This window comes from Schistocerca piceifrons, chromosome 7 (genome assembly GCF_021461385.2).
Source record: "Schistocerca piceifrons isolate TAMUIC-IGC-003096 chromosome 7, iqSchPice1.1, whole genome shotgun sequence".
NCBI classification, from domain to species: domain Eukaryota; kingdom Metazoa; phylum Arthropoda; class Insecta; order Orthoptera; family Acrididae; genus Schistocerca; species Schistocerca piceifrons.
The window spans coordinates 192,185,756-192,212,993 of NC_060144.1; the positions used below are offsets into that span (position 1 = coordinate 192,185,756).

The 27,238-nt window shown below is 40.5% G+C and overlaps 2 protein-coding genes across 4 annotated transcripts in view; one reads left to right on the plus strand and one right to left on the minus strand.

Moving 5' to 3' along the window:
* Window positions 1-27,238, plus strand: part of LOC124805029 (GPI mannosyltransferase 2) — a 256,187-nt gene that overhangs the window by 155,918 nt on the left and 73,031 nt on the right. The gene's annotated exons all lie outside the window — the stretch shown is intronic.
* LOC124805028 (dual oxidase 2-like) overlaps window positions 1-27,238 on the minus strand; it is a 250,335-nt gene that overhangs the window by 152,073 nt on the left and 71,024 nt on the right. For both annotated transcript variants that reach the window (XM_047265439.1, XM_047265440.1), the window contains exons 9-13: window positions 25,502-25,602; window positions 25,115-25,238; window positions 20,297-20,454; window positions 693-877; window positions 366-487 (exon numbers count right to left, since the gene is read on the minus strand). In XM_047265439.1, the coding sequence (XP_047121395.1) occupies window positions 366-487; window positions 693-877; window positions 20,297-20,454; window positions 25,115-25,238; window positions 25,502-25,602 (690 nt within the window). The remainder of the gene's footprint in view (window positions 1-365; window positions 488-692; window positions 878-20,296; window positions 20,455-25,114; window positions 25,239-25,501; window positions 25,603-27,238) is intronic.

Consider the following 27,238-nt stretch of genomic DNA (forward strand, 5'->3'; position numbering starts at 1 on the left):
TTTGACATTCTCTTGTTTTTCTTTTTTTTTCTTTGAATTGTTCATACTTTCATGTATATACGTTAAATGTTATTAATAAAGTATTCATACTAAAACTGTAACAAAGGTTTTAGAATAACAGGTATATTTTCTCAACTTAGCCAATACTAATTGCATGAATACAATGGAATTCACTGCTAACTATAAGAGAGTCACAGTAATGTTTGATTGAAGTTATTAAGAAAATTATATAGCTCATCACTTATTTCTAAAATGAAAATTGAAAATTTAGTTACAGGAACAGAATATCGATTGTTGTGATAGCAATAATTTGAAAACTGAAAATCATGAAGTGATAATGTGCAAGAAACATGATAAAGTCTTACCATGTAAAGGCACAACAAATGGATTTTTTTGAATGTCATCATGGTCCATGTCTGTCACAGACATAATAATATCATAAATTGTCAGGTTTTCTATACGTTGAATTTCGTCTCCAGTGAAATGCCTGTATTAAAAAAAAAAAGTAGGATAATTAACTTGCGTTGTTTGAAAACTGAACTTACAGTATGAGGGAGAAGGAAACACATTCATTTTAACCTTACTATTCAAATAAGGAACACACAATCTTTCAATATTTATAATCAAGGATGCTTTGGGAAAGGACAACTGCCTGCTACATTTTAGCATCATTTAAAAATATAGAAACTTACCCATTATTTATGTTGGCATACCAAAAGCGATCACCATCGCGTATTCTCTGGAACTGGTCTGTGATAATAGCTGAGAAGAGTTTACCAGGTCCCCTCTTTGTCGTTTCAAGCAGGCCTCCAACCCAGACATCCAAATTATTCACCGAACCATTGTAAAGTGTATTGAGATTTTCCCAAATTTTATCCTGAAATCCAACAAGTTCTCCCATGTTATGTGTTCACTACAAATGTTGTGGAGCTTCAGTTTTCTAACTGATTTAGTTGCTTAATGACATATTTTCATGTTGTGCTAATAGTGAATTACGTACGTTTATATGTAGATAATACGATGTTGATAGTTGCCCCTTATTTGTTTTGTTATTTCTTGAACAGTTATTAGTGTACACATTCACTCTAGTAAAGAAAATAATCTAATGTGTTATTTTACTTAAAACATTATCCTCCAACTTATTCTATGAAAACCCTTTATTACTAGATAAATGAAATTCGCATGTATTCACATGAATTCTCAAAGCCAGACTTATTCTAACTAGGGACACAAGGAAACACATGACTAAGAGAAACACACATTTATTTGGTCACATAGTGACAAGAAGAAGAGTACAGTGTAAGTAGAGTTACAGAGTGACAACAAGATTTACAGAACATACACACTAAACTCTCACTAATATGGCCCTTAGTATTCCGGCCTCTCAGTAATTCGGCACTTTTCCAGCTTCTAGCTGTTCAACCTGAAATGACGCCTACAATAATGAAATTTCATCTAAAACAGTGGTGTTAGTTAATTGTAATATTCAACATTCGTGTATGCTTTGAAATTGTTGCTTTCCTGACGGATCATTATCATGGCATCTAAAGGGAAACACATTATGCTAGACCTCAAGGAGATACTCGAAATTAGATATAAACTGAACTGAGGTTCTTCACAGGAAATCATTGTTGCTGGCAACAGTGTTGGACGAGCAACTATTTATGACCAAACTTCAGCAGAAAAGAGGTAATCATAACTTCACAGGAAAGTTACGATGAAACTGATGAAGAAGAGGACATAGGAGGAGAGAACATTAAGATATCTCAAACTGCTGGAGATATCTTCCTGGAGTACATTACACAACAATCAGAAACATGGCAGGAACTATGAAATGCTTGTAAAGCCGTTGTGTGATAAAGCATAGTACCGTCGCATATCATAATGGTGACAACTAAAACTTTGTGACATGTTTAATAGTGAATGTCGAGCGATACTAATATGCATTTACACACTCGATGACTAGTTTTCTGTAAACGTGAATGTATGTTTTGATTTGATGAAGTACAATCCCTATGTGTGTATACTAAATGTTAGATACTCTCAACAATCCGGCACTTCGGCTAATCCGGAACCCGTATGTGTGAAGGATTGCCGGTTTAGCAAGAGTCTAGTGTAGTTACATGTCTCATAAACATTAACAACTGAGGGCCCGGAAGCATATGTAAGGCCTTGTAAAGGTGTTGTCTTTGTCTGGTGTCACTGGCTGCAGTCAGTCATAGTGCTCGGGTATTTGTGGGTATGCCGTTGGCACACACTGTGCTTGCCGTAGTGGCACAGCTTACATCCGCTGTAGGTGTAGTAACCAGTGGGCTACTATACTCTTCCTTCCTTGTGGAGAGAAGTACCAGGTATCACCATCCATGATGCTGTTACTGCAGAGACATCTATTGTGGTGACAGAAGCAGCTGCCAAATATGTGAGAAATTTCTAATCCACCTAGGTGGTACATATGGACAAAAGTGATTGGGGTGAGGGCTCCCCCTGCTGTTCGGAAACCCTGGACTGTCTGGTAGGCAGGACTGGCGACAGAGGCAGGAGCCATCAGGATGTCAGTCACTGACGAGAGGCATCGGCCCAGGTAGCGATGACTGTGGACTAGAGAGGAGGAGGCTTTGGTGATAGAGAACCAGCCTTCATCTCCACTGGCAGCAGCACCTGCTCTGCGCAGTAGGAGGTGTTGGCATTAGTTGCAGGAAGCAAACCCATCAATCGCTGAGGCAAGGTGGGTATGACAAGGCCTACCCAACTCCTGGAGCGGTCAGGGCTGACAAAAATTGAGGTGTTGGGCCCACAGCCCGAGGAGGGAACCCTGTGCCCATCCTGGGATGCAAGTGGTTCTATGATGAAAAGACACTAAGCTGTTCAATGACATCTGAGTGGTGATAGGCCACGACTATCCCTACCCCATATTCGGACACCTTCATGTCCAGGGCAGCTTGAAATGTTGCAAGCACGGCACAGAGCAAAGAGTAACCTTAAGCTGTTCAAAAGTGTGTTCATAGACCACAGGCCAAACAAAAGGAGCACATTATCACAGCAACAGATGCAAGGATTGGGTGGTAGCAGTTGCTCTGGGAATCAACTTGTGATATTATGCCACTTTGCCTAGTGACGCTTGATGTTGTCAGAGATTAGATTGAGGAAGAAAAGCTGTAATGGCAACAGCATGTTGGTCCTTAGAGTGCACGCCCTGTTGAGAAATTTCATGACCCCTATAAACAATGGAAGGCTGGTAAAAGTGAGACTTAGTTAGATTACATTTGAGGCCCATGGTCTGGAGAACAGTAAACACAGGATGGCAGTTACTTAGGTGATCCTCTGTGGTAGCACCTACATGATGATATCATCAAGATAGATAACGCAACGACGGACAGCCGACTTAACCTGTTCTAAAAAAATGTTGAAAGATGGCAGGTGCCCTACTGAACCTGAACATTGTCCATTGATACTGATTAAGGCTGGAAGGGGTTTTGATGCCTCATACAACAGAATCTGTAGGTAGGCTTCAACCGAGAGTCAATTTTCAAAAGGAAATGACGCCCAGCCAACTTTGTGGGCAACGCCTGTAGGCAGGACAGGGGAATGTCTATGACTGACTGTGCATTAAAGTGACCTTGAAGTCACCACAGAGCTGAAGCTGACCTGACAGCTGCCTTAGGGTCACTAAGGGTGTAGCCTATTGACTTGAGGAAATTGGTTTAATCATTCCCCAATGACACTGAGTGACCCAGCTCCATCTTAACGTAGTTATGTAAAGCTACTTGCATCAGCCACGCCCAAAAAAAGTGATGGTGGACAGAGGGTTTGAGGGTGATGTATGCTGTGAAACTGTTTGTACAATTTAACCATGGGGCAAACAGGTCCAAAAACTCAGAACAGAAGGACTTCACTTTGTGATATGGCACTTAATCTGACACCAGATGCATCACATCCATAATAGAAAAACCAAAAGCAGCAAAACAAAATTTTAGTAGTCACATCATTGACCACCAAGTACATAAAGGAATGGACAACTGACTTATTAACTGTCTTCTTATGTTTAGGTGTCAAGACATTTGTTCCCAAATGGTATTTGTGATTAATAAGAAGTGTGAAAATTCCCAATACAAAATTAGGAGTAAAATTATATTCCATATCTAATTAATTGCCCTGTCTAGGTTCAGTTGAACGTATCTATTACAGATTGCCATTAGACATCAGGCAGGAAATTAGAAATTTCCGAGAGATGTGAACTGAAAAACACAGGGGATATTACTGTCAGTGTTGTTATAAATGTAATCCAGCACACTAAAAGATGGGTATGCTGTAGAAGAAACATCACAGACGCTAGGAGCTCCAGGAAACTGACCCTATCATCATACAGCGTTGTTTAGAAACCAAACCAGTACTCAGAACAGAGATATTTGAAACAGTGGAAATCAAAAAACTTCAAACAGGGAATCTTGGATAGCTATTCAGTCACCACACTGAGTTCTCTTAGTCATGACTCCTTGATACTACCAAAATATCTAAAGGGAAACTGATTTGAGTCCTTTCCTCCTGTGTGTTTATTAAGATGCTAGAAGCACTATGGAACCACATACCTTGTAGTAATACACTTTCCTCAAACACTGACAAGATAGCTGGCAAAAACCTTGATGAGTTCCGACTTCCTGTGTTCTGTACTTAATACTACTCCATTGTCTACACGGCATAGTGCTAACCTGCATAGAGTATTTAATTTGTATTCTGTAAGATGATACAGAATTTGTAATTATCACCGAATTTCCTTGAGGATGTAGTTTTTTGCTTGGCAGTACACAAGAACACAGTAATAACATCTTTGAAACAGTCTACCAATATAATGTAGGTTGGGGACTTCAAAAGTTGTCATGTGTAACAACAGAATGCGAAACATAGAAAAAGTGTTTTTTATTACGTGTTATTCTTAATACTTAGAACTATAGAGAATCACAGTCAGTCTATGTTTATGAATTTCATTTATGTTTTTCACAAAAATGGAAGTTCAAGAAGGGGAACAACAAAAAGATTATCAAAGGCACGCAGATGCCTGCAGGTAATTTGTGGGTAGTGCACAGGCACATGTAACAGCTCAGAGAACTGCACAATTATTAGAGAGAGGTTTTCCTTCTCTTTTTTCTTTTAGTGTACATATGCAGAATACTCTCTTCTAAATTCTGAAGATAGTCATGGTAAAATACCAGGAACAAAAGGCTATTTACAACTTGCACAGAAACCAGACCACAGTTATAAAAGTCAAGAGGCATGAAAGGGAAGTAGTGGTTCAGAAGGGAGTGAGACAGAGTTGTAGCCTATCCCTGATGTTATTCAATCTGTACATTGAGCAAGCATAAAGGAAACCAAAGAAAAATTTAGAGAAGCAATTCAAGTTCAGAGAGGAGAAATGAAAATCTAGAGGTTTCCTGATGAATTTCTTCCAATCCATCTGTGGTATACAGCAAACCAGCGCTTGACAGTATTGATTGATAACAGTCGTGGTTGCAATTTTATTTTTTTTTATTTTTCAATCATCTGTTTCACCTTATTTAGGCATCTTCAGGTTGATCTTAATTTGGTATTTCTTAGAATGATCCTTTAGACAGTGTAGTGGCTACACTAGTACCATCCCAGTCAGTCTTTTACGTACACTATGGAGCAACAAAGTACTACTGCAGGTGAAGCCATAGTAGCTAACAGACGCAGTGATGGAACTAGTGGACCGAATACCAAAGGCCATCCTCCCAATGTCGGTCTCAGTGCAGTCACAGTCACAGCGATACGCCGCCAGTCTCGCAGAGGCGATACGCCGCCAGAGTCTCGCAGAGGCGATACGCCGCCAGAGTCTCGCAGAGGCGATACGCCGCCAGAGTCTCGCAGAGGCGATACGCCGCCAGAGTCTCGCAGAGGCGATACGCCGCCAGAGTCTCGCAGAGGCGATACGCCGCCAGAGTCTCGCAGAGGCGATACGCCGCCAGAGTCTCGCAGAGGCGATACGCCGCCAGAGTCTCGCAGAGGCGATACGCCGCCAGAGTCTCGCAGAGGCGATACGCCGCCAGAGTCTCGCAGAGGCGATACGCCGCCAGAGTCTCGCAGAGGCGATACGCCGCCAGAGTCTCGCAGAGGCGATACGCCGCCAGAGTCTCGCAGAGGCGATACGCCGCCAGAGTCTCGCAGAGGCGATACGCCGCCAGAGTCTCGCAGAGGCGATACGCCGCCAGAGTCTCGCAGAGGCGATACGCCGCCAGAGTCTCGCAGAGGCGATACGCCGCCAGAGTCTCGCAGAGGCGATACGCCGCCAGAGTCTCGCAGAGGCGATACGCCGCCAGAGTCTCGCAGAGGCGATACGCCGCCAGAGTCTCGCAGAGGCGATACGCCGCCAGAGTCTCGCAGAGGCGATACGCCGCCAGAGTCTCGCAGAGGCGATACGCCGCCAGAGTCTCGCAGAGGCGATACGCCGCCAGAGTCTCGCAGAGGCGATACGCCGCCAGAGTCTCGCAGAGGCGATACGCCGCCAGAGTCTCGCAGAGGCGATACGCCGCCAGAGTCTCGCAGAGGCGATACGCCGCCAGAGTCTCGCAGAGGCGATACGCCGCCAGAGTCTCGCAGAGGCGATACGCCGCCAGAGTCTCGCAGAGGCGATACGCCGCCAGAGTCTCGCAGAGGCGATACGCCGCCAGAGTCTCGCAGAGGCGATACGCCGCCAGAGTCTCGCAGAGGCGATACGCCGCCAGAGTCTCGCAGAGGCGATACGCCGCCAGAGTCTCGCAGAGGCGATACGCCGCCAGAGTCTCGCAGAGGCGATACGCCGCCAGAGTCTCGCAGAGGCGATACGCCGCCAGAGTCTCGCAGAGGCGATACGCCGCCAGAGTCTCGCAGAGGCGATACGCCGCCAGAGTCTCGCAGAGGCGATACGCCGCCAGAGTCTCGCAGAGGCGATACGCCGCCAGAGTCTCGCAGAGGCGATACGCCGCCAGAGTCTCGCAGAGGCGATACGCCGCCAGAGTCTCGCAGAGGCGACACGCCGCCAGAGTCTCGCAGAGGCGACACGCCGCCAGAGTCTCGCAGAGGCGACACGCCGCCAGAGTCTCGCAGAGGCGACACGCCGCCAGAGTCTCGCAGAGGCGACACGCCGCCAGAGTCTCGCAGAGGCGACACGCCGCCAGAGTCTCGCAGAGGCGACACGCCGCCAGAGTCTCGCAGAGGCGATAATCAACACAGATCTTTTGGCCTACTATGATCTTCTCCCAGATGTAGCCAAGGCTTGACTGGTGTCGGCATCACAGGACTAGCTGCTGCTGGCTTCCACTGTTGTACCAACTATCACACCACGAAGTTGGTACAGGCGCATGAAGATGAGTGTGCTTCTCTGCTGAAAAACTTCCCAAACCTGATCAGGCCACCAGGTGCTCCGAAAAACTTTTGCATAATACTGTGCACCATATTAAGGTAACCAATGGTCCTCCCGTCTCATGCAGACCTAGACGCTGGGCACTCGATAGCTTTGCTGTACCCAAGGCAGAGTTCAACATTATGCTGTGCAAAGGCGTGATTAGATCATTGAGTAGTCCACTGTTCTCTGCCTTGCATTTGGTGCCCAAAAAGGTGGAACTTGATGCACGTGTGGGGATTACAGTACCCCAGTGCGAAATGCGGAAAAGGTGCCTGATCAGTACCTTGTGTCATTATATAGATGCTACAACCGATCTCTGTTCAGTGCAACCATTTTCAGCGTTTATGATCGCGCAAAGGTGCACATGCACATGTCAGTGGCCAAGGGTGATATTCTGAAGTCAGCAGTCATAATGCCATTTGGACTTCTGGAAAGTATGTTTATGACATTCGGGCTGAGGAACATGGTGCAGACTTGGCAGAGGTTTCTCGATTCCATCCTCCATATATTTGGCTGACGTGTTTGTGTTCTCAGCGGACAAGGAACAGCATTACCAAAGCTGCGAGAGGTATTTACCCACCTAGGATGTTATGGTGTCACCAAATGACGTGGCACAGTGGTTAGCACCTAGACTCGCATTCGGGAGGACGACATTTCAAGCCTGCATCTGTGATTTCTCTAAATCGATTCAGGCAAATATCAGGATGATTCCTTTGAAAGGGCACAGCTGGCTTCCATCCCTAATCCGATGGGACTGATGACCTCGCAGTTTGGTCCCCTCCCCCGAATCAATCAACAGTGTTATAGTGTCATTCTAAATTCAGCTAAATGTGTTTTTTGGGAAGTCTGAAGTTACCTCCTTGGGACACAAAATCTTCTCAGACTATTCCTTATCCGTGGCAGAGAAAGTAGAGGCAATTATGCAAATACCTAAGCCCACCATGGTCAATACAATTGCACAAATACCTAAGCCCACCATGGTTAGGGAATTGATAAGATTTTTAAGTAGCCTCAACTTCTATCACTAACTTTGCCACACTCTGTGGAAATACAGGAACGTTGACTACAGCGCTTGCAGGACCAAAAGTAAAACACAGTTCCTCAGTACGGTGGACCGTGTTTGGCAATATTATGAAGAGCATACCTAACACAGCACATCTAGCTCACCTTTAGCTAGGTGTGCCTTTAGCATTGGATGTTGACACAAGTCAGACAGATATAGATGTAGCATGACAACAGTGGGTGGAAGCCCATGGCAGTCACTAGTCCCCTCCACACACACACACACACACACACACACACACACACACACACACACACACACACACACACACACACACACACACAAACTGTCGCAATCACAGAGGAAATGGAATGAGCTGTTGGAAGCATATGAGGCTGTTAAATATTTTCTTCCACATAATGAGGTCCATGTATCCACATTATATGGCCCATAAGCCTTTGATTTATGTGATTATGTGGAACAGTACTAACAGCTCTCTATGCCAATTCAACCAGCTTGAGTTTGAGGCACAGTTCAGTACAGACACTCAACATATCTCTGGTATTGATAACATCAAAGCGGACTGTCTTTTGCACTTCATCAATGTGGAAAATCTGATCGATTTTTCAGCACTACCACAAGCACAGCAGGTGGACGACGAACTCTGCACCTTCATTGACAATGATACTTCATCACTATAGCTGCAATTTGTTGACGTTCTCAGAGCAGGTTCAAAACTGTATTGTGACATCTCCAGAGGAAGACAGCGCCCTTTTCTCCCACTGTCATTCCACAAGCAAGCATTTGACAGCATTTCCACCATGTGTCACCCAGAGATATGTCCTGCCGTTCGGATAATTGAAACATTGGAGAGAGAGAGACTGCTGGCAGTGGATACAGAGTTCTGCTTCTATAAACACCATAGAAGACAAGTTACCTCCCGGCCAGTAAAGGCATGCTGGAACACTGGCTGAAAGTGGCACTCGTGTCATAGCGTCACGAGGTCGACTGCTTTGCCAATAGTACTTCTGGTTCTGAAGACTATATACAAGCCAGACATCGATTCCTTGGCCACAGAATTAGTTTACAAAGAGACAATACATCTTCCACGCAAGTTCAGTGATGCAAACACAGTTCTTAAAGTCATGCAATACCAAACTGATATCTTATGACAGCTATGTGAACACATTGCTTCTCGTCGCACCACTCCCTAATGTTATGTGCACCACGATTAGAGACATGCCCACATGTCATGCTCCATGCCGAGGATGTGAAGCCACCTTTACAGCCACTGCACACTGGCCCATACCCCATGTTACGATGAGATGCACGGGCAGTGGACATTTTATGGAACAGCGAGGGGTTGACTGTCCTCATCAATAGAGTCAAGCCTGCATACATGTTCCAGGAAGTACCATTGTCTACAACTGTTCAAGGAAAGTCATTGCCTCCAGAACCTGCATTTTCCTCCAAGCCGCAAGTGCATCTCCAGCCAGATACCTCACAACCTCTGGCACAAACGGCTCATTAGGGATGCAGAATACCTATCTATGTTCGCTTCCTCGACACTGATGCCCTGCTTCCACTGAGGGGCGTATGCCACAGTGTCATCTGCAGTCATCATGGACAGCAGTTTCATGGTGTGATCGTACAGTGTTATGATTGAGTATCAATTGTTGTAAAAGCTGCATCATGTTGTTGTTGTTGTTGTGGTCTTCAGTCCTGAGACTGGTTTGATGCAGCTCTCCATGCTACTCTATCCTGTGCAAGCTTTTTCATCTCCCAGTACCTACTGCAACCTACATCCTTCTGAATCTGCTTAGTGTATTCATCTCTTGGTCTCCCTCTACGATTTTTACCCTCCACGCTGCCCTCCAATACTAAATTGGTGATCCCTTGATGCCTCAGAACATGTACTACCAACCGGTCCCTTCTTCTTGTCAAGTTGTGCCACAAACTTCTCTTCTCCCCAATCCTATTCAATACTTCCTCATTAGTTATGTGATCTACCCATCTAATCTTCAGCATTCTTCTGTAGCGCCACATTTCGAAAGCTTCTATTCTCTTCTTGTCCAAACTATTTATCGTCCATGTTTCACTTCCATATATGGCTACACTCCATACGAATACTTTCAGAAATGACTTCCTGAAACTTAAATCAATACTGGATGTTAACAAATTTCTCTTCTTCAGAAACGCTTTCCTTGCCATTGCCAGCCTACATTTTATATCCTCTCTACTTCGACCATCATCAGTTATTTTGCTCCCCAAATAGCAAAACTCCTTTACTACTTTAAGTGCCTCATTTCCTAATCTAATTTCCTCAGCATCACCCGACTTAATTAGACTACATTCCATTATCCTTGTTTTGCTTTTGTTGATGTTCATCTTATATCCTCCTTTCAAGACACTGTCCATTCCATTCAACTGCTCTTCCAAGTCCTTTGCTGTCTCTGACAGAATTACAATGTCATCGGCGAACCTCAAAGTTTTTATTTCTTCTCCATGAATTTTAATACCTACCCCGAATTTTTCTTTTGTTTCCTTTACTGCTTAGCTGCATCATAGTGTCCCTGGCAAATGGAATAGAAAATTTCTGATAGCTGCATCATAGCTATCAGAAATTTTCTATTCCATTTGCCAGGGACACTGTTTATTTCTCGTTGCAGTCAGTGCTACCCTCTGTTTAAAACATTCCTTCTTTTGATATATACATTCCAAGTAATTACTTTTTCCTAGCTGTTCTTTTAACCTGTTTGCTTTCTAAGGTTGTTCACATTTTGCTGTTCTAAATTATTTGCTGTAATGAGAAAACAAAGCTGTATCATCAAACAATTTCAAGGTGATAATAACTCTGAGCCTAATAAATGCGTTTTCTCCATTGTGTGGTGTGATTACTAAAAGTAAGAAATAATCCAAGGAAAAGTTGGTCATTCAAAAGTTGTGCTATAACCAACAAAGACGCTGAACTCTTAATTGTCTCAATGATAAGCCCACTTGACTGAATGCATATCTTTATAACATACAAAGGGCATTCAAAAAGTTTTGCACAGTTGTCTCTAATTTTTTTTTATTTCTTGCAGGAGGAGAATGAGATTTTTTGTGAACATACTTATAACATTTAGCTATAAGTTGGTGTATGAAAGCATTTTCTTTTATTTATGGATTAGCCATAATGAAACGTGAAGTAGATCAGGTTGCGACAGCGGTCGGCGATGGAGTTCCTCTTCAAGACCGGCGATGACTCTCCCACATCGATTCACAGGAAGTTGCTCCCTGTTTATGGCGAGGACACAGTGGGTCACAGCAATATCCAGCGGTGGTTGTAGGGGTTTAAAGAAGGTGATTTCTCTACTGGACAATCCACAATGTGGTAGACCATCGACGGCAGTGACTTTTTGGAACCTGGCTTAGCAATTAACCGGGACCTTTACTGTGTGTAATAGGACAAGACCCACAGACCACAGCTTCAGGCACAGCTTACCAGACTACACCATGACAATGCCAAACTGCATTCAGCCCTTATGATGCAGGCGAAAATCAGGAAATGGGTTGGAAAATTGTTCCTCATCCTCCCTGCAGTCTGGACTCGGCTGCGTCTGATTTTTACCCCTTTGGTCGTCTGAGGGCCCACCTGCGTGGCAAAACATTTGATAGTGAGAAAGACCTTATTTCCTGTGTCAAGCGATGGTGTAAAAGTCAATCCCTAGGATTTTACCAAAGTGCATTTATATCGTAGAAAGAACGTTTGGCCAGATGCGTCACTGCTGATAGAGGCTACATTGAGTAGGCTCGATGTATGTTTCAAGTATGTTCACAAAAAATTTCATTCTCGTCCTGTAAAAAATAAAAAAAATTAGAGACAACCGTGCAAAACTTTTTGGGCACCCTTTGTAATTAGTATTGTATACAGAGACACTCTTGAATGTGATGTTATAGAATTAGGCATATTGTATCATACAAGTCAATGGCTTCAAACAGAAAATTCAGCTCTTAATACTGGACCAAGACAAGTAACCTGGGAGTAACAGTGGATGATAATAATAAAACAATTGATAAGTGCCTTTCCATTTTTCTTACAGAGATTAAGGACATACTAGAAAAGACGTAGCCCACTGTAAACAAAATGTACCACACTAATAATACACATAGGCAGTATCATACCAACAAGTGGTGCACTTCACAAATTAACATACTCAGAATGCTGCTACTAATTCTGAGAGAGAAGCCTCATAAAAATGACTGGGATAGGGAAAATTACATAATTATAAAAAACCACTGCAGGTCCAAAATCAAATAATGGTAAGCGCAGTGCAAATGATGAGTATATTTCAAATTCCAGAAATGAATGTAAAGGAGTAGTCTACAATTTCATTAAAAAGGAAATTACAAATATCAATAAAGAAAAGTGTCTCGATATTGACTGTGGTACTCACAATGAATGCTTAGTAATAATGGTAGCACCACCACTGCACTCAGTAGTTCTACTGTAGATATAGAAACCTCACTCACTCATGCAAAACAAACAAATGAGAAATTTACCTGGACACTAATCACTTTAAATGACATTCACAACTCGATATACAAACGAACAGTTTCAAAATAGAAAACTATTTTGGGTACGGTTTTTTTTTTAAATCATCAGTATTGGGCTTTCTGGCACTGTAGTACAACAAATGGAAAAAAGTTATATCTTGAATAGATCTTTAACATGCTGTATCACTGAACTGCATATTTTTGGAATAACAAGTATGATTACTGCAAAATCCATCAAATACTACACAATAGCTTCAGAAACTCTGAACACAAGATTGCAATGTGTTTTTTGATAATTAGAGCACATGACACGTGGTCTCATCAGCCAATCACAACACAATATCAGAGAACAGGAGACAAGATCCTGGCAGCCAATCACAGCACAGAATCAGAGTACATACATAACATGTGATGTAATTGGGCAGTCACATCACCACATTTTTGATGTGCAAACACTCAAACAACAAAAAAATTTTAAGCATCAAACTGGAATAAAGTAGATGTTCCAAAGTAAAATACATAGTGTACAGTACCCAAAACAGTGCTATAACATACCTTTTAATGTTTAGGACAGTGGAAGCACCGGTTTCCCCAAAAGACACAGAATTGTAATTACTAATTGCGCTTGCAGCATTCATCAAAAGAATGACTGCATCATAGTTGCAGTGAAATTTTCCCTCCTCACCAAACAGTGGTATAATATTTCTTTCTTGCTCAACACAATATGTACTCAGCTAGGTAACCCAAGAAACATTTGTTCTGTCTGAGATATTGTGGGATGGCACCTCTGATGTCCCACCACATTCTCTTCACGTTCTGTTTGTGAATGGAACAATGTTTCAGATCTACAAAGTTCAAACTATGGATCACACTAAGATGCTGAAAACCTTCAGTAACAAAAGTTTTGTATGAGCTGAAGCAGTCACTAACAATTGTCAGCCCACGAAAAATGTTGTCTTTGTTATTCTTATCAACATTCAGTTGGGCCAAAATTTAACATTCTCACGGAAGCATTATTTCTGCCCTCATTGAACTCTACTGAACACCCAGTTTCCACGTATTTCATGGGCTGCATCATGTTTCCTTTTCCCAAATTTCGCCTTGTCTATTTCTATGATGACTCTTGGTTATCCTAATTGTTATGAATATTTCATTGCCTACTTGATACAGAATTCACAATGGAAGGAAAAATGGTCAGTGACTATACACAAAGATGTGCTGAAATTTGTAACAAGCCTTACAATTGTCATATAACACATGGAGACCAACATGGTGAAGAAGCCAGCGATTTTTCAGTTCATCGTTTGCGGATGTGCACTGCACACTGACCGTGGGACTATGTACGGCAGCACCAACAATGGAAAGAGTCCTTGTTTGATAAACAATTACAAAGTGTTTGTCCATTGCTTAAGGTAGAATGTTTTGCTCCACCAACATCATGATTGGTTGGCTTTGCTTAAAATATAAACTGCAGCATCACATGGAAGGCACCCATAACTCCATGTTCTAGACTGAACTATGACTAGGCAAATGATACTCACCTTTAAATGGGCCCAAATTTCATGATAAGTCATAATGTTCAATATGGTATTGACACTGGTCATATGATAACACCACATTTCACCTGTGAGTGCTAGGGGTATGCTACAAACTAGCTACAAGCTATACCTCTGCTTAAATACCGTCAGTTTCATGAAACAGCAAATTTATACTCTAGGTTATAACAAATAGTTGTCTCCATCAGTTGAAGCTGTGCTCCTAGTTTTCAGCCTATCCACGCCCTCAGAAATTGTGACATGTTCAGGAAAATAGCTGATTATTCATGACAAGCAAGATTATACGTTTCACTGATGTGCCCCAAACTAAAGATAAGTGTTGCCACCACAGCCGGGATTTTTGCTTCTATATTCATAGGTTTTGCCACTTCATGAAGTGTTATCTTCCAATTTAACCTAGACCTTGGGTTAAGCTGTAGGTCACTGTATCAACACAACCAGATTTCTTCCTTTCATATTTGAGAGGTTTCGCCAATTCGCAACCAAACAGTTAACCTAGACCTCGAGCTGTACTACTGATCATGTCACCACACCAGAATTTTTGCTTTCACATTTGTTGGCAACTCACAACCAGACTGTCCACTTTCAACCTAAACCAGACCTAGGGCTATACTTTCTTGTCAACACACCAGGTTTTTTTTTTTTTTTTTTTTTTTTGTGGAAATTCAAGCTGTGCTCTTGTGTCCCAGCCTAGCCCTCGGAAATTGCAAGATAGTTGGAATAGAACAGCTTAACCACACTCCTGGAAATCACAACCTATTTGGAGAACAGCAGGCAAATATTTATAACAACAAGGAATATGAATGACATTGCTTCATTCCCAGCAATGTAAGTTGTGTTTCCAAGCCTAACCATACCCATGGAAGTGGAAGTCAGGATAAACCACAACATATTTGGAGTAAAACAGCAAAATATTTCTCACAAACAAGAATAGGAATTTAAGCTGTGCTCTTACAACCTAAACTAATGGCATTTCTGGATAAAAAGTGTCAAATATTCGTGACAACCAAAATTATATGTGAAAGCATAATTCTTCTTATTTCTATAATGTACGAATTCATGACGAAATAGTCGTGTCATCCTTGGTTGACTATATCACATGTACTGTGCTCGCTGTAATTGGTTGTGTCCTGTGGTCACTGCAATTGGCTGACAGCAGCAAATTGAGCAGCTGACATTGTAATTTCAGTGTTTCAGAAGTTAACGAGCCATATTTGTTGGATAATATATTAAGACTTGAATATTCCGAAAACATGCAGTTTCAATGGTATAGTGCCAAGATTTTGCCAAGACACATCATTTGCAGTATGGTTTGCTGTGCTGCAATGATAGGAAAGCCAATACTGGTGTATGAAAATTTTATCCCATTTTGGACTTAGTAATTTCATCATTAATTATATAGGAAAGCAAAATGCCACTTCTCTTACCGTCAGCAGGTACTATAAGGGACAGTGAAATAAACCAAACACCCGCCACAGTGGGACCATGAAATGGTTCTATTCATAAGTAATCAGCACTCACATTAAGATAGTTATCTCACTAGAAGACAAGATGACCAGTTTCTGTAATGTAGAATGCAGTCAGTCGCTGATGGATCCACAACCGCACTCACTGTTGCACTTCCTCATCCAACTGAAACCAGTGTCCATGCATGTCTTTCTTCAGGTCGCCAAAGATATGAAAATCATACAGTGAAAGACCCAGGGTGTGCAGAGAATGTTGCAATAACTGACAACCAAATCGCTGAAGCGTGGCCTCCATCCGTTCGGCAGTGTGGGACAGGCATTATTGTGCATTACGATGAGTCCATCTGACAGCAGTCCTGGCCATTTTGACTTCGTGGCTCATCTTAGTTTCTACAGAGTGGCTTCATAATGCTGTGCAGTGATTGTTGTTACACACTCAAGGAACTTATGAGCAGAGGGCTTCTGCAGTCGAAGGAAGTCATCATGACCTTACCGGAACTTGTGCTAACAGCTTTGAATTTCTTTCACAGTTGAGATGTGGGATGTTTCCACTGTTGGCTTTGCTGTTTGCCTATGGTCTGTCAGACACAATCATCTTGTTGCACAGTAATGCCCACCCCCACACTGCCGATTGGATGAAGGCTACACTTCAGCAATCTTCAGTTTATTCAAATTTTATTTAAGCAGTAGGTTACAGCTTGTGCATGCAAATAAGCAGAGATCAATAATACTTACAATAAAACGAGAAATACCACAAGGCTCTGTTCTTGGGCTTTTGCTGTCTATTCACAGTTATGACTTTTTGAATTATATGTCATATAAGACTATACTATTTGCTGATGACAAGACACTAATAACCATGGGTGAGAGTTTGCGGAGTCTACTTGCTAACAGTATGATGCAAATGACAAATCATTGGTGTTAACAAGTCAGCTGTGCATAAACCAGACAAAAACAAAAGAAATAATTTTTAATCTAAAGGCAACAAAAAATTAAAATAAACAGTAAACTGTTCATAGATAAAAAACTCTCTTGGGAAGTACATGCTAATTATCTTTGCAGAAAACTAGGTGGTGTACTTTTTTAATTGCATAAATTAATGAACAGTTTGAGCAAACAGTTGTTCTCCACTGATATTTTGCTTTCTTCCATCCCTGTCTGCAGTATGGAATATAGCTCAGGAGCAATGAGCTAAATGTATTTTCAGATGGCAGAAGAAGTCAGTCAGATGTTTGATAGAATTATCGCCCAGATTGTCATACCCAAACAGGTTCGAATGTCTCGATGTAATGACAGCACCCAGCCTGTATATGTACTATAACTGTTTAATATACACCATAAGAGCATATTAAAAAAGTACTAAAATACAGTGAACTCTATTCAACTGAGAAGCTCCTAGAAACTAATCATTATAATATATGTTTTTTCCTAAGTGATAAAATCTTTAGGTTCTTAAACAACCTGTTTATTTTCTATGTATGTAATTGATTATTGTATACAACTTGACTCCACTGTAAACTTTCACAAAGCCAGTTTTATGAGAAAATATTGAAAGATGAATAAAATATTCTATACTATTCAAGTGTTGTATATAAAATACGGGAAACTGAGGGTGAGCAGCATTGACAAATCTCAAATGCAAAAATGTTCACTGGCACAAATACAGCCACTAATCCAAACACTTAATCACATATGAATGGTGCCCAAGTCACACAGGCACAAATAAGTACACAAATAAGCACAAAACTATAACTTGTATGGTTCTACTTGATGAGTGGATACCAAATGTGGCAGATGGATGTTATGGAGACAATATCACTCCAGCTATTTGAAGATGAGTACCGTATTGGCCAGATAATAAGCCACCACTGCATATAAGCCGCACTCCTGAAGTTTCAGGAAGAAATTTGTATAAAAATATTTTGTGCACGCTGACTGAGAAGAGAAAAATTACCAGAAATTCATATATACTTAAATATGTACAATTTAATTCTGGCTGGAGATAGTAGTCATGTGTGCATGAAGTGTACTTGTTTATGCGAGTGTATGTGTATGTTGTCTTTTCTGACAAAGGCTTTGGCTGAAAGCTCAGCGAGTGACAGTCTTTTCATTGTGCCTGTCTGCAATTTAATGTGTCATCTTAACAGTGAGTAGCAATCTGTCTTTTTCATAATATTGTTGGTTGGTTGCTTGTTTTGGGGAAGGAGACCAGACAGCAAGGTCATAGGTCTCATCGGATTAGGGAAGGACGGGGAAGGAAGTTGGCCGTGCCCTTTGAAAGGAACCATCCCGACATTTGCCTGGAGCGATTTAGGAAAATCACGGAAAACCTAAATCAGGATGGCCGGACGCGGGATTGAACCGTCGTCCTCCCGAATGCGAGTCCAGTGTGCTAACCACTGCACCACCTCACTCGGTTATAATATTGTTGGTACTTAACATGTAATATGTAGTTATTTACCATAAACATTTGTTCTAACATTAGATGCAACACATTGACACCTAACATAACTGTACCATATTTTGCCTTACATACTCTCATCACTATAAATACTGATATTCACTTCATTACCCTCACTGCCATAATTTTCTTCATTCTCTTCCTACAATACATCATCGAAGTTGCCATCCTGTGCATTTGATATGCAACATTTATAGAACCACCTGGCGATATGGAGGATTGTGAAGCAAGAACCCACTCACACAGAAGAGTAACTGATGGCTTCTTAATCATACCAGACAGTGTAAGGGTGTGGCCTTCTTCCAGCTGCCAATCTGAATTCATTTTTCGAAGGTCGTCCTTGAAGGTTTTATGGTCACATCTAGTGCCTGTAGTTTTGAAGTCATTCCTCTGGGTATTTTGACAAAGTCTGTCTTTCTTACAGCAAGTTTATCATTTACTTCAGCAATTAGATGTTCCTTAAAAGCTCCAAAACTAGCATGAATCTCTTGCCCCAGGGTGCAATTCAAAACAGTTGACAGCCACACAAAGATCAGTTGCTTTGTTATACAGCTCTTTTCTTGGCTGCAAATCACTAAGCCCGTAGGAAAGTTTTCTATGAGCACAGTTTTTCTCTTAAGAATGACATAAGGGGATAAATTTCTCCCATTGGCTGTAACTGCTAACACCACAATTACCCAATTTTTTCATTCTTTGTTCCTTTTAATGGGATACTTTTTGCCCCTTTCATGTATTGCTCAGCATGTCAGGAAGAACTGGTGTTTCGCTAGCATTGCCAATTCGATGAAAAAGCTGTGAGTGACACTTTCACAACTGGATGATGTACCGCTGGAAGTGGTAGTGTAGCACTAGCTGTGCTAGTATAGCATGTCATTGGAGAGCAAGGCCATTTCTCTGCATAAACTGACAACACTAACCAATACTTGGACAGAGTTCTCCTTGTGGTACATTTAAGACTCTTGTGATTTTCACAGCGTTCAGTGGATTACTTCTCGTGAGATAGGAATCTCATCTTTTCTCTTATCTTACACATAGGAACGAACCTTAGCTTCAAGATCCAGATATTTGCCACATTTTGGTCTCCTGGATGATTTTCTTGTTGAAACTGCCTTCTTCCATTTTTCTTCTGAGCAATCCAACATTGCACATTAGATCTGTCCAGTCCATACTTTCTTCCAGCCTCTTTGTTGGTTGTGGTTTTGGCATAACATATGACTGCAAGCATGCATCATAACTGCATCAAATTCCCTGTCTTGATGATGCTTTTCACTCCAAATGGTCATACATATCATCATAACTGGCTTTCTTACCAGTATCCAATTGAAAGTAAATTATAAGCTAGCAAAAAATATTGGTAGACCTACAATTCTACAAAGTATTAATGCTGATAAAATACCAGTAAAAGTTGGCATTGTTGCTTAACAAAATGCTTTGTTGACAGTTTCCGTTGCAGACACCAGTTGTATTGTTGTAGACAAGCATATTTTTTTTACAGCAAAGGTATGTAAAAAGAGAAGGTAGCAAATATAAGCCACACTGTTACTTTTTGAGGGTGAAATTTAGATAGAAAGTATGGCTTATTTTCTGGTCATAAGGTAATTTTCAAAGTTGCAATCACAACAAGTAAAAAATAAAACAATTTTTGACAGCCGTAATGATGTTTAATAATTACATAAAGGCGGGTGACCCATCCTACCTACAAACTATTGCAAGTGACTGATTGCCTTTTCCCATTTTTGCTTGGTAATTGCAAATATCAAATGTTTATTGTTTATTTTTGTAAAGAAAATGTTAAAAAACAGGTTTCTCTGTGCATGAATTTTGACAAAAAAGTAATTGTTGTTGCTGACAGTTACATAGTGAGTTATACTGAATACTTACAGGTACTTTATCTTTGAAATATGTTAAGTCTTCGATAGGCTCCAGTTTGTATGCCCGTCGAGCTGTGTTGAAATCGGGCAGCCCGTGGTCTCGGCCACGTTGAATATTCAGAGCCATGAGGTCACGACGTGAAAATTCCAAGGGACCAAATACTCTACCTTGAAAATAAAGTACACTGTGTGACCATAAATATAATTTAATGCTAATGGCAACTTGCAGTGATAAAAGTTGGATTTAAGGGAAACCATAGAGTGACAACATGTTAAAGGAGAAATGATTTGACGTAAGATTGTAGTTTCTATCCCACCCTGTCAAACTGCTGTCCTTGTCACCTGTGATGTTCAATCAGGATGTTAACTGGTATCACTTTTATAAGTCTGTGGGATATGTGACTAGTGTCACTTTGAGTACAGTCTTTTTTTATGTTAGCTTGCATCATTCTGTGGAACTAAATATCATCTATAAATTTAAATCTGGCAATTCAAAGCTCTTAGATTAGTCCTTTTCAGAGTGACACAATTATTGTTTACAGATGGTGATCTGCCTCGTATATTACTTTCTGTTTCCATTGCCCTTTATATCTACTTTCAAACACTGCAAATACACACTAAGACAGAAATAAATGATGTACCAAGAAGGAATTATCTGAATTGGAGGTAATTTGGTAGATGTGTTGTACATCTACAGACTAACAAATGATTACAGTTTCAGAAAAATTGGATGATTTATTCAAGTGAAAGAGCTTCACAAATTAAGAAAGTCAGTAATACGTTGGTCCACCTGTGGCCCCTATGCAAGGAGTTTATTCAGCTTGGCATTGATTGGTAGAGTTGTTGGATGTTCTCCTGAGGAATGTTGTGCCAGTTTCTGTGAAATTGGCTGGTTAAATCATCAAACTCCTGAGAGGTTTGGAAGACCCTGCTAATAATGCTCCAAATGTTCTAAATTGGGGAGAGATCCAGTGACATTGCCAGCCAAGGTAGCGTTTGGAAAGCACGGAGACAAGCAATAGAAATTCTTGCCACATATGGGCAGGCATTACCTTGCTGGAATGTAAGTGGAGGATGGCTTGCCTCGAAGAGTAACAAAATGGATGTGGATGACAGCCTTGCTATAAGAAGAATGGCACCCCACACACCACCACTCCTTATTGTTTGGCTATGTGGTGTGCGACAGTCGAGTTGGTATTCCACTACTGTCTGGGGTGTCTCCAGACACATCTCCAGCCTGGAATCTCATTGACTGGAGTAAAATTGTCTTCAGTGCCGAGTCCCACTTTGAATTGAGCCCCTATGACTAGTGCAGATGTGTCTGGAGGTGCCCCCAAACAGCAGTGGGATAATAAAATGACTGTCACTCACCATACAGCTTGACAGTCAGGACTGATGGTCTGAGCTGCCATTTCATTTTGTAACAGGACCCCTTAAGTTGCCACCAGTGGTACACTTATGGCACAGTAGTATCTCAACGATATTCTACATCCTGTTTTGTTGCCCTTCGCGACAAGCCATCCTGGGCTTACATTTCAGCAAGCTAATGCCCGTCTGCACAGCGTGAGGGCTTCTACTACTTGTCTTCCTGCTTGCCAAATTCTACCTTGGCCAGCAAGTTACGGGATCTCTCCCCAATTGAAAATGTTTGAAACACTGTGGGCAGGGCTCTCAAACCAGCTTTGGGATTTAGATTATCTAAAGCCCCATTTGGACAGAATTTGGAACAATATCACTTAAGATATCAATCAGTGCCAAGCTGAATAACTACTTGCGTAATGGCCAGAGATGGGCCAACATGTTATTGACTTGCTCAATTTGTGAGGCTCTTTCTCTTAAATAAATCTTCCAATTTTTCTGAAATTGTACTCATCATTTATTTGACTTCACGTGTACGTCACATATACCAATTTCTGTCCCATTTAGATAATTCCTTCGTGGTACTTCATCACCCCTCCCTCTCCCTAGTATACTATAAAGTGTGTGGCAGAGGATTCTTCCAACTGTATCACTTATTATGATTTCATACAGTTTTATAAATGCGTTTTGACTGAGGGAAAAATGAGTGCTTAAATGCCTCTGTAATTAACTGTAGTAAGTCTAATCTTGTCCCTCTGGGGACAATACATGGGGGTTGTGGTATATTCCTAGACTCCTCTATTATACTAGTCCTTGAAACTTTGTAAGTAGTTTTTTGCAGAACAGCTGGAGTTTATCATAAAGTATTTGCCACTTCAGGTTTCTCAGCATTTCCTTGAAGTGTTCCCATTACTTATGTGATGATCACTGCCATGAGACACGCAAAAATCAAGATGCCTGTGATGGAACAGTTTTATAAGATTCTGTTGTTTTTATTACTTTAATATATGGTTTGCAAGCAACAGCATATTAGCAGCCTGTAGTTAAAGCAGATCCTTTTCTGCAAGGAAATAGTGATACCATGTTTTGCAGTTATCTTGTGGCCATTTCTTAATTCGATTACATTTTAGTTTTGAGGAACTGTTATCTGGTGAACATTTGTGCCTCATTGGTCTGGGATCACTTGCAACTGTGACATTGGCATCCCTGAGCTGATCTTCTCAGTCGTGTCACTAAAATCTTTATTGGTTCTCATATTTTCCATTTCTGTATTTGTGACAGCTTGGCACGCCCGTGAGCTTCTTGCAAAATGGTGGGCTGACTACTGCCAGGCTAGGTTTGGCCATTTCTGGTTTACTGTGCTGCCCAAGTTACACGTAGTGCTTCTGCTCCAGCTCACATGTGCTGATCAGTCTCTCTATTTCACCAATATGGATGGATGTCCCCACATTCATACTGATGATTCTACAACATGCCTCAAGAGACAAACCACATACATAGCAACCTTCTTTCCAACAAATCGTCTCATCCCATCTCACTTGTGTTCTCTCATAAGCATACCCCCCCCCCCCCCCCCCCACCCCCTATTTTTCCTATATGGCAGTTCTTTGAATGATATTATGTACTAATTTACATTTATTTTCCCCTCCATTAATTTTTTTCCATACTTTCTTCCCTCCTCTCTCTCTCTCTCTCTCTCTCTCTCTCTCTCTCTCCTCTCTCTCTCTCTCTCTCTCTATCTCTCTCTCTTTTGCTTGTCCCCCTCCCCCTCCCCCTCTTGTTCCTTCAGTTCCTTTAAACATTATTGTTTCTTTTCTTTTTCTCTTATGTCTACACTTTATCTACACTCTTACCCTGAAACCTGCTGTGAAGTGTATGGCAGAGGGAACTTAACATTACAGTTGAGTTTCTTTCTGTTCCTGTGACATATGGAGTGCAAGAAGAATGATTGCTTGAATGGCAGTTACAATGTCAAAGGACACAACAAGAATTGGTCATTATGAAATGTACTGTAAGATCCTGAAGTTGATACCAAAATCAGAAGCATTATATTACGAACAAGGACAAGAAATTAATAACTCTAATAACAAGATGAAGACTATTTGGAATATCTTTAGAAGGGATACTTGCAAGAACAAAAGAACTTTAGAAGAATTCAAAATTGAACATGAAGGAAATCTTTTATTCAATTCTGAAAACAGAGTCAATATTTCAAAAAAAAAAAAAAAACACTTGTTGCCAGTGTCAGAAGAAATAGGCTATAAGGGCTCTGTTAATAAATTGTTGAGTCTTATGCAAAAGACTACTCCCAGAAATATCGGTAAGATTCATCTTAGCCTTGTCACAGTATCTGAAATTGAAAGAATAATAATCTCTCTGAAGAGTAAAATTCCACTGGAGTACATAATATCTCTAACACTTTGTTGAAACAGTGCTGTGTTTCTATAAGTGATGTACATAGCCACATGGTCAATGCATCCTTACAACAAGGAACGGTATCTGATATACTCAAATATGCTTTTGTGAAACTCCTCTTCAAGAAAGGCGAAAAAACAAAAGTTACAAATTACAGGCCAATTTCTCTCCTGACAGTTGTTTTGAAGATACTGCAAAATCTTATGTATACAGGAATTTTGGAACGTTTAGATAGATTCAGTATTGTCAACAAAAGACAGTGTGGTTTCTGAAATGATCTGTCAACCAAATAAGGAATCTATGGTTTTATGAATAAAGTTTTAGGGTATCTAAATGACAAAATGATGACAACAGCATTATTCTGGGATTTACAAACATTGAGACTGCAAATGCTAATAGACACCTGTTTCATAGGTCCCAACCATGAAAATCATTCATTACTGAAAAATAGAAGGGAATGAAGACTGGGTTTAATGTCTTGCTGACATTGAGGTCATTAGTGGCAGTGAAAAATAGGAAGTCTTGAGCTAGAATATTGGAATGAATTAAAAATTTGAGACTGACAAAGTATCTAAATTATACCCTGATTTGATAACACACCTCCCTGCAATCAGCTGTTCCCTCAAGGTGTAGAATATTGTGCAGTATTGTATTATCAATTTACAGAGTGGAGATAAGCAGCTAACGTCTAAAGACAAGACACCAGAAGTGTGTATGCATGTATATGTTTCATCTGCGGGAATTCAGTACTTGTCCTGTTTTAACTTAAATGTTAATACAGAACAATAATACAAAATTTAGAAATTTAAAAAGAATGATAAAAGTAAATATTGGAAGAGTAGCAAAAAATAAAAGCTCTGATTACTTAATTTAAACATAACTACAATTCAATCATATTTATAGAATATTTTGTAATATATTCTGTTGTTCATCATATTAAATGGACTGCATCATGTAGAAGATCCGTCAAGGATATGGTACCTTTAAGGCAAAAACTAGCTAGCTGAAATACCTATTAATATTAATGATTAACTGCTGTTAAGAGGTGTCTTACCTCTGAGATCTTCAACAATCACATTATCTTCTCTTTCACACATCTGCATTGCCATTCCCATAAGCAGACGATCAATGTCAACAAATTCTGATGTTTCATTATTATATTTCCTTGTGATGGATTCCTAGCAATAAACAATATGTGGCTCAAGCTCCAGTATTTACAAAACTAATTTATTTCTTCAACTAATACTGTTGATATTCTAGTGTAAGTGAAATAGTAAATAATGAACACAAGTATCTAATGACATATTGATGATAACTTTATCATTTTACTGCTCTTATGAGTTGCCGTATTGTACATATTGTACAGTACATGTGAAAAGTAATAGCAGTAACACAAAACAGTAAATCTTGTTACAAATTGCAACCATTCGAAGTGCCTTACATATGGTCTCCAGTAATGTTGGCAGGTCCGCACTGTTTTGAATTTGTCACCGAGGACACCCACTTTACATCCATTTCGTGCATAGTCTCTGATGTAAACACCTATGAGACAAAATTTAATATTTTAATGCACACCATTGATTTTATCTTGTGCAACCACCAACAGCATGAATGAAGCCACAATGAAAAGTAAATTCACACAGCATGTGAATAAACAGAGAAATAAATAAATAATTGTAAGGTTTGTGTTTTCCTTGTCAAGTAAAAGAGAAAAGGTAAGTACAAAATTTGCCAAAGAAAATTGACTTGGGGAGGATAAGCAATAATTATGAAAATATATAACTGCTGACTCTACATCCTCCCTGTTTTCCTTGCCATTCTTCCATCCAAGTTGGTGGTCACTTTAAATTATTCACAGCCAGTTCAGTTGTACATAAGAAACTCATATAATTAGAACAATCTCTGGAAAAACGTAAAAACCTTTAGATAGTTAAACACTTGGGGAAAAGAATGGCTCTAAACAGTAAAATTGAGGTACATATGCTGACAGTAATTAAATCAAGTGATGCTATGGAAATTATATTGGGAAATGAAACATTAAAAATAGAGGATGAGTTTTGATACTTGGGCAGCAAAATAACTGGTGATGACCGAATTAGAGAGAATTTAAAATATAGACTGACTTGACAGAGTAGCATTTTGAAAAAGAGAAATTTGTTAATAATGAATATAAATTTAAATGTTAGGAACTATTTTCTCAAGGCATTTGTGTAGAGTGTAAGACTTGCACAAGGGTGACCAACTCTCCCATATTTACTGGAATCTCCCATATTATAGCCTTTTTTTGCCTGGCTACCTTATTTGATAGTTAAAATTCCCTGACCAACAAATCTTGAACATTTTTCATATGCTAATCAATAGTTTTTCTGTTCTTGCTTCTACAGAAAGAAAATGGTTTGGCTCAAGGGAATGCGAGGAGTGGGGAAAGAAAGACACAGCTTATGCGTCTAAAGGTCATGTATGAGGGGGAAATGTTTCTCAGTGAGTGCTGGCAGCAAGCCACAGGTGAACTTACCTTGGACCAATAAGCAGTTATGATATAAAATACGTAACAAGAGCTCACGAAAGTGTTTTGTAGAGTTACCCCAAAATATGATTCTGTATGACATGATACAGTAAATGTAAACAAAGTATGCCATTTTTTTAATATTTATATCTCAGTTGTTGCCCACTCTAAGAACATAATTTAGTTGTCCTATTGAAACTTATTGTGACCAAATATCCCTTAAACCTTCCTTAAAATCTTTGTCATATGTTGGTCATCACTTTTAAAATCGTGATCACTCAAACTTGTATGGAAGTGAAATATTGACAATAAACAGTTCAGACAAGAAGATAATAGAAGATTTTGAAATATGGTGTTACAGAAGAATAAAGAAAATTAAATGGTTAGATTGAATAACTGGAGATGAGGTACTGAATCAAATGAGGTAGAAAGAAATTTAAGGCACAACTTCACTAAAAGAAGGGATCAGTTGTTGGGACACTTCCCGAGCCATCACGGTATAGTCATTTTGCTAGCAGAGGAAAGCCTGGACATAAATAAATGTGGAGGGAGACTGGAGGCATGGACAGTGTAAGCAGGTTCAGATGGTTGCAGTAATTATGCAGAGGTGAAGAGACTAGCACAGGAGCATGGAGAGCTGCATCAAACTGAAGTAGGGCTGCATCATTCAGA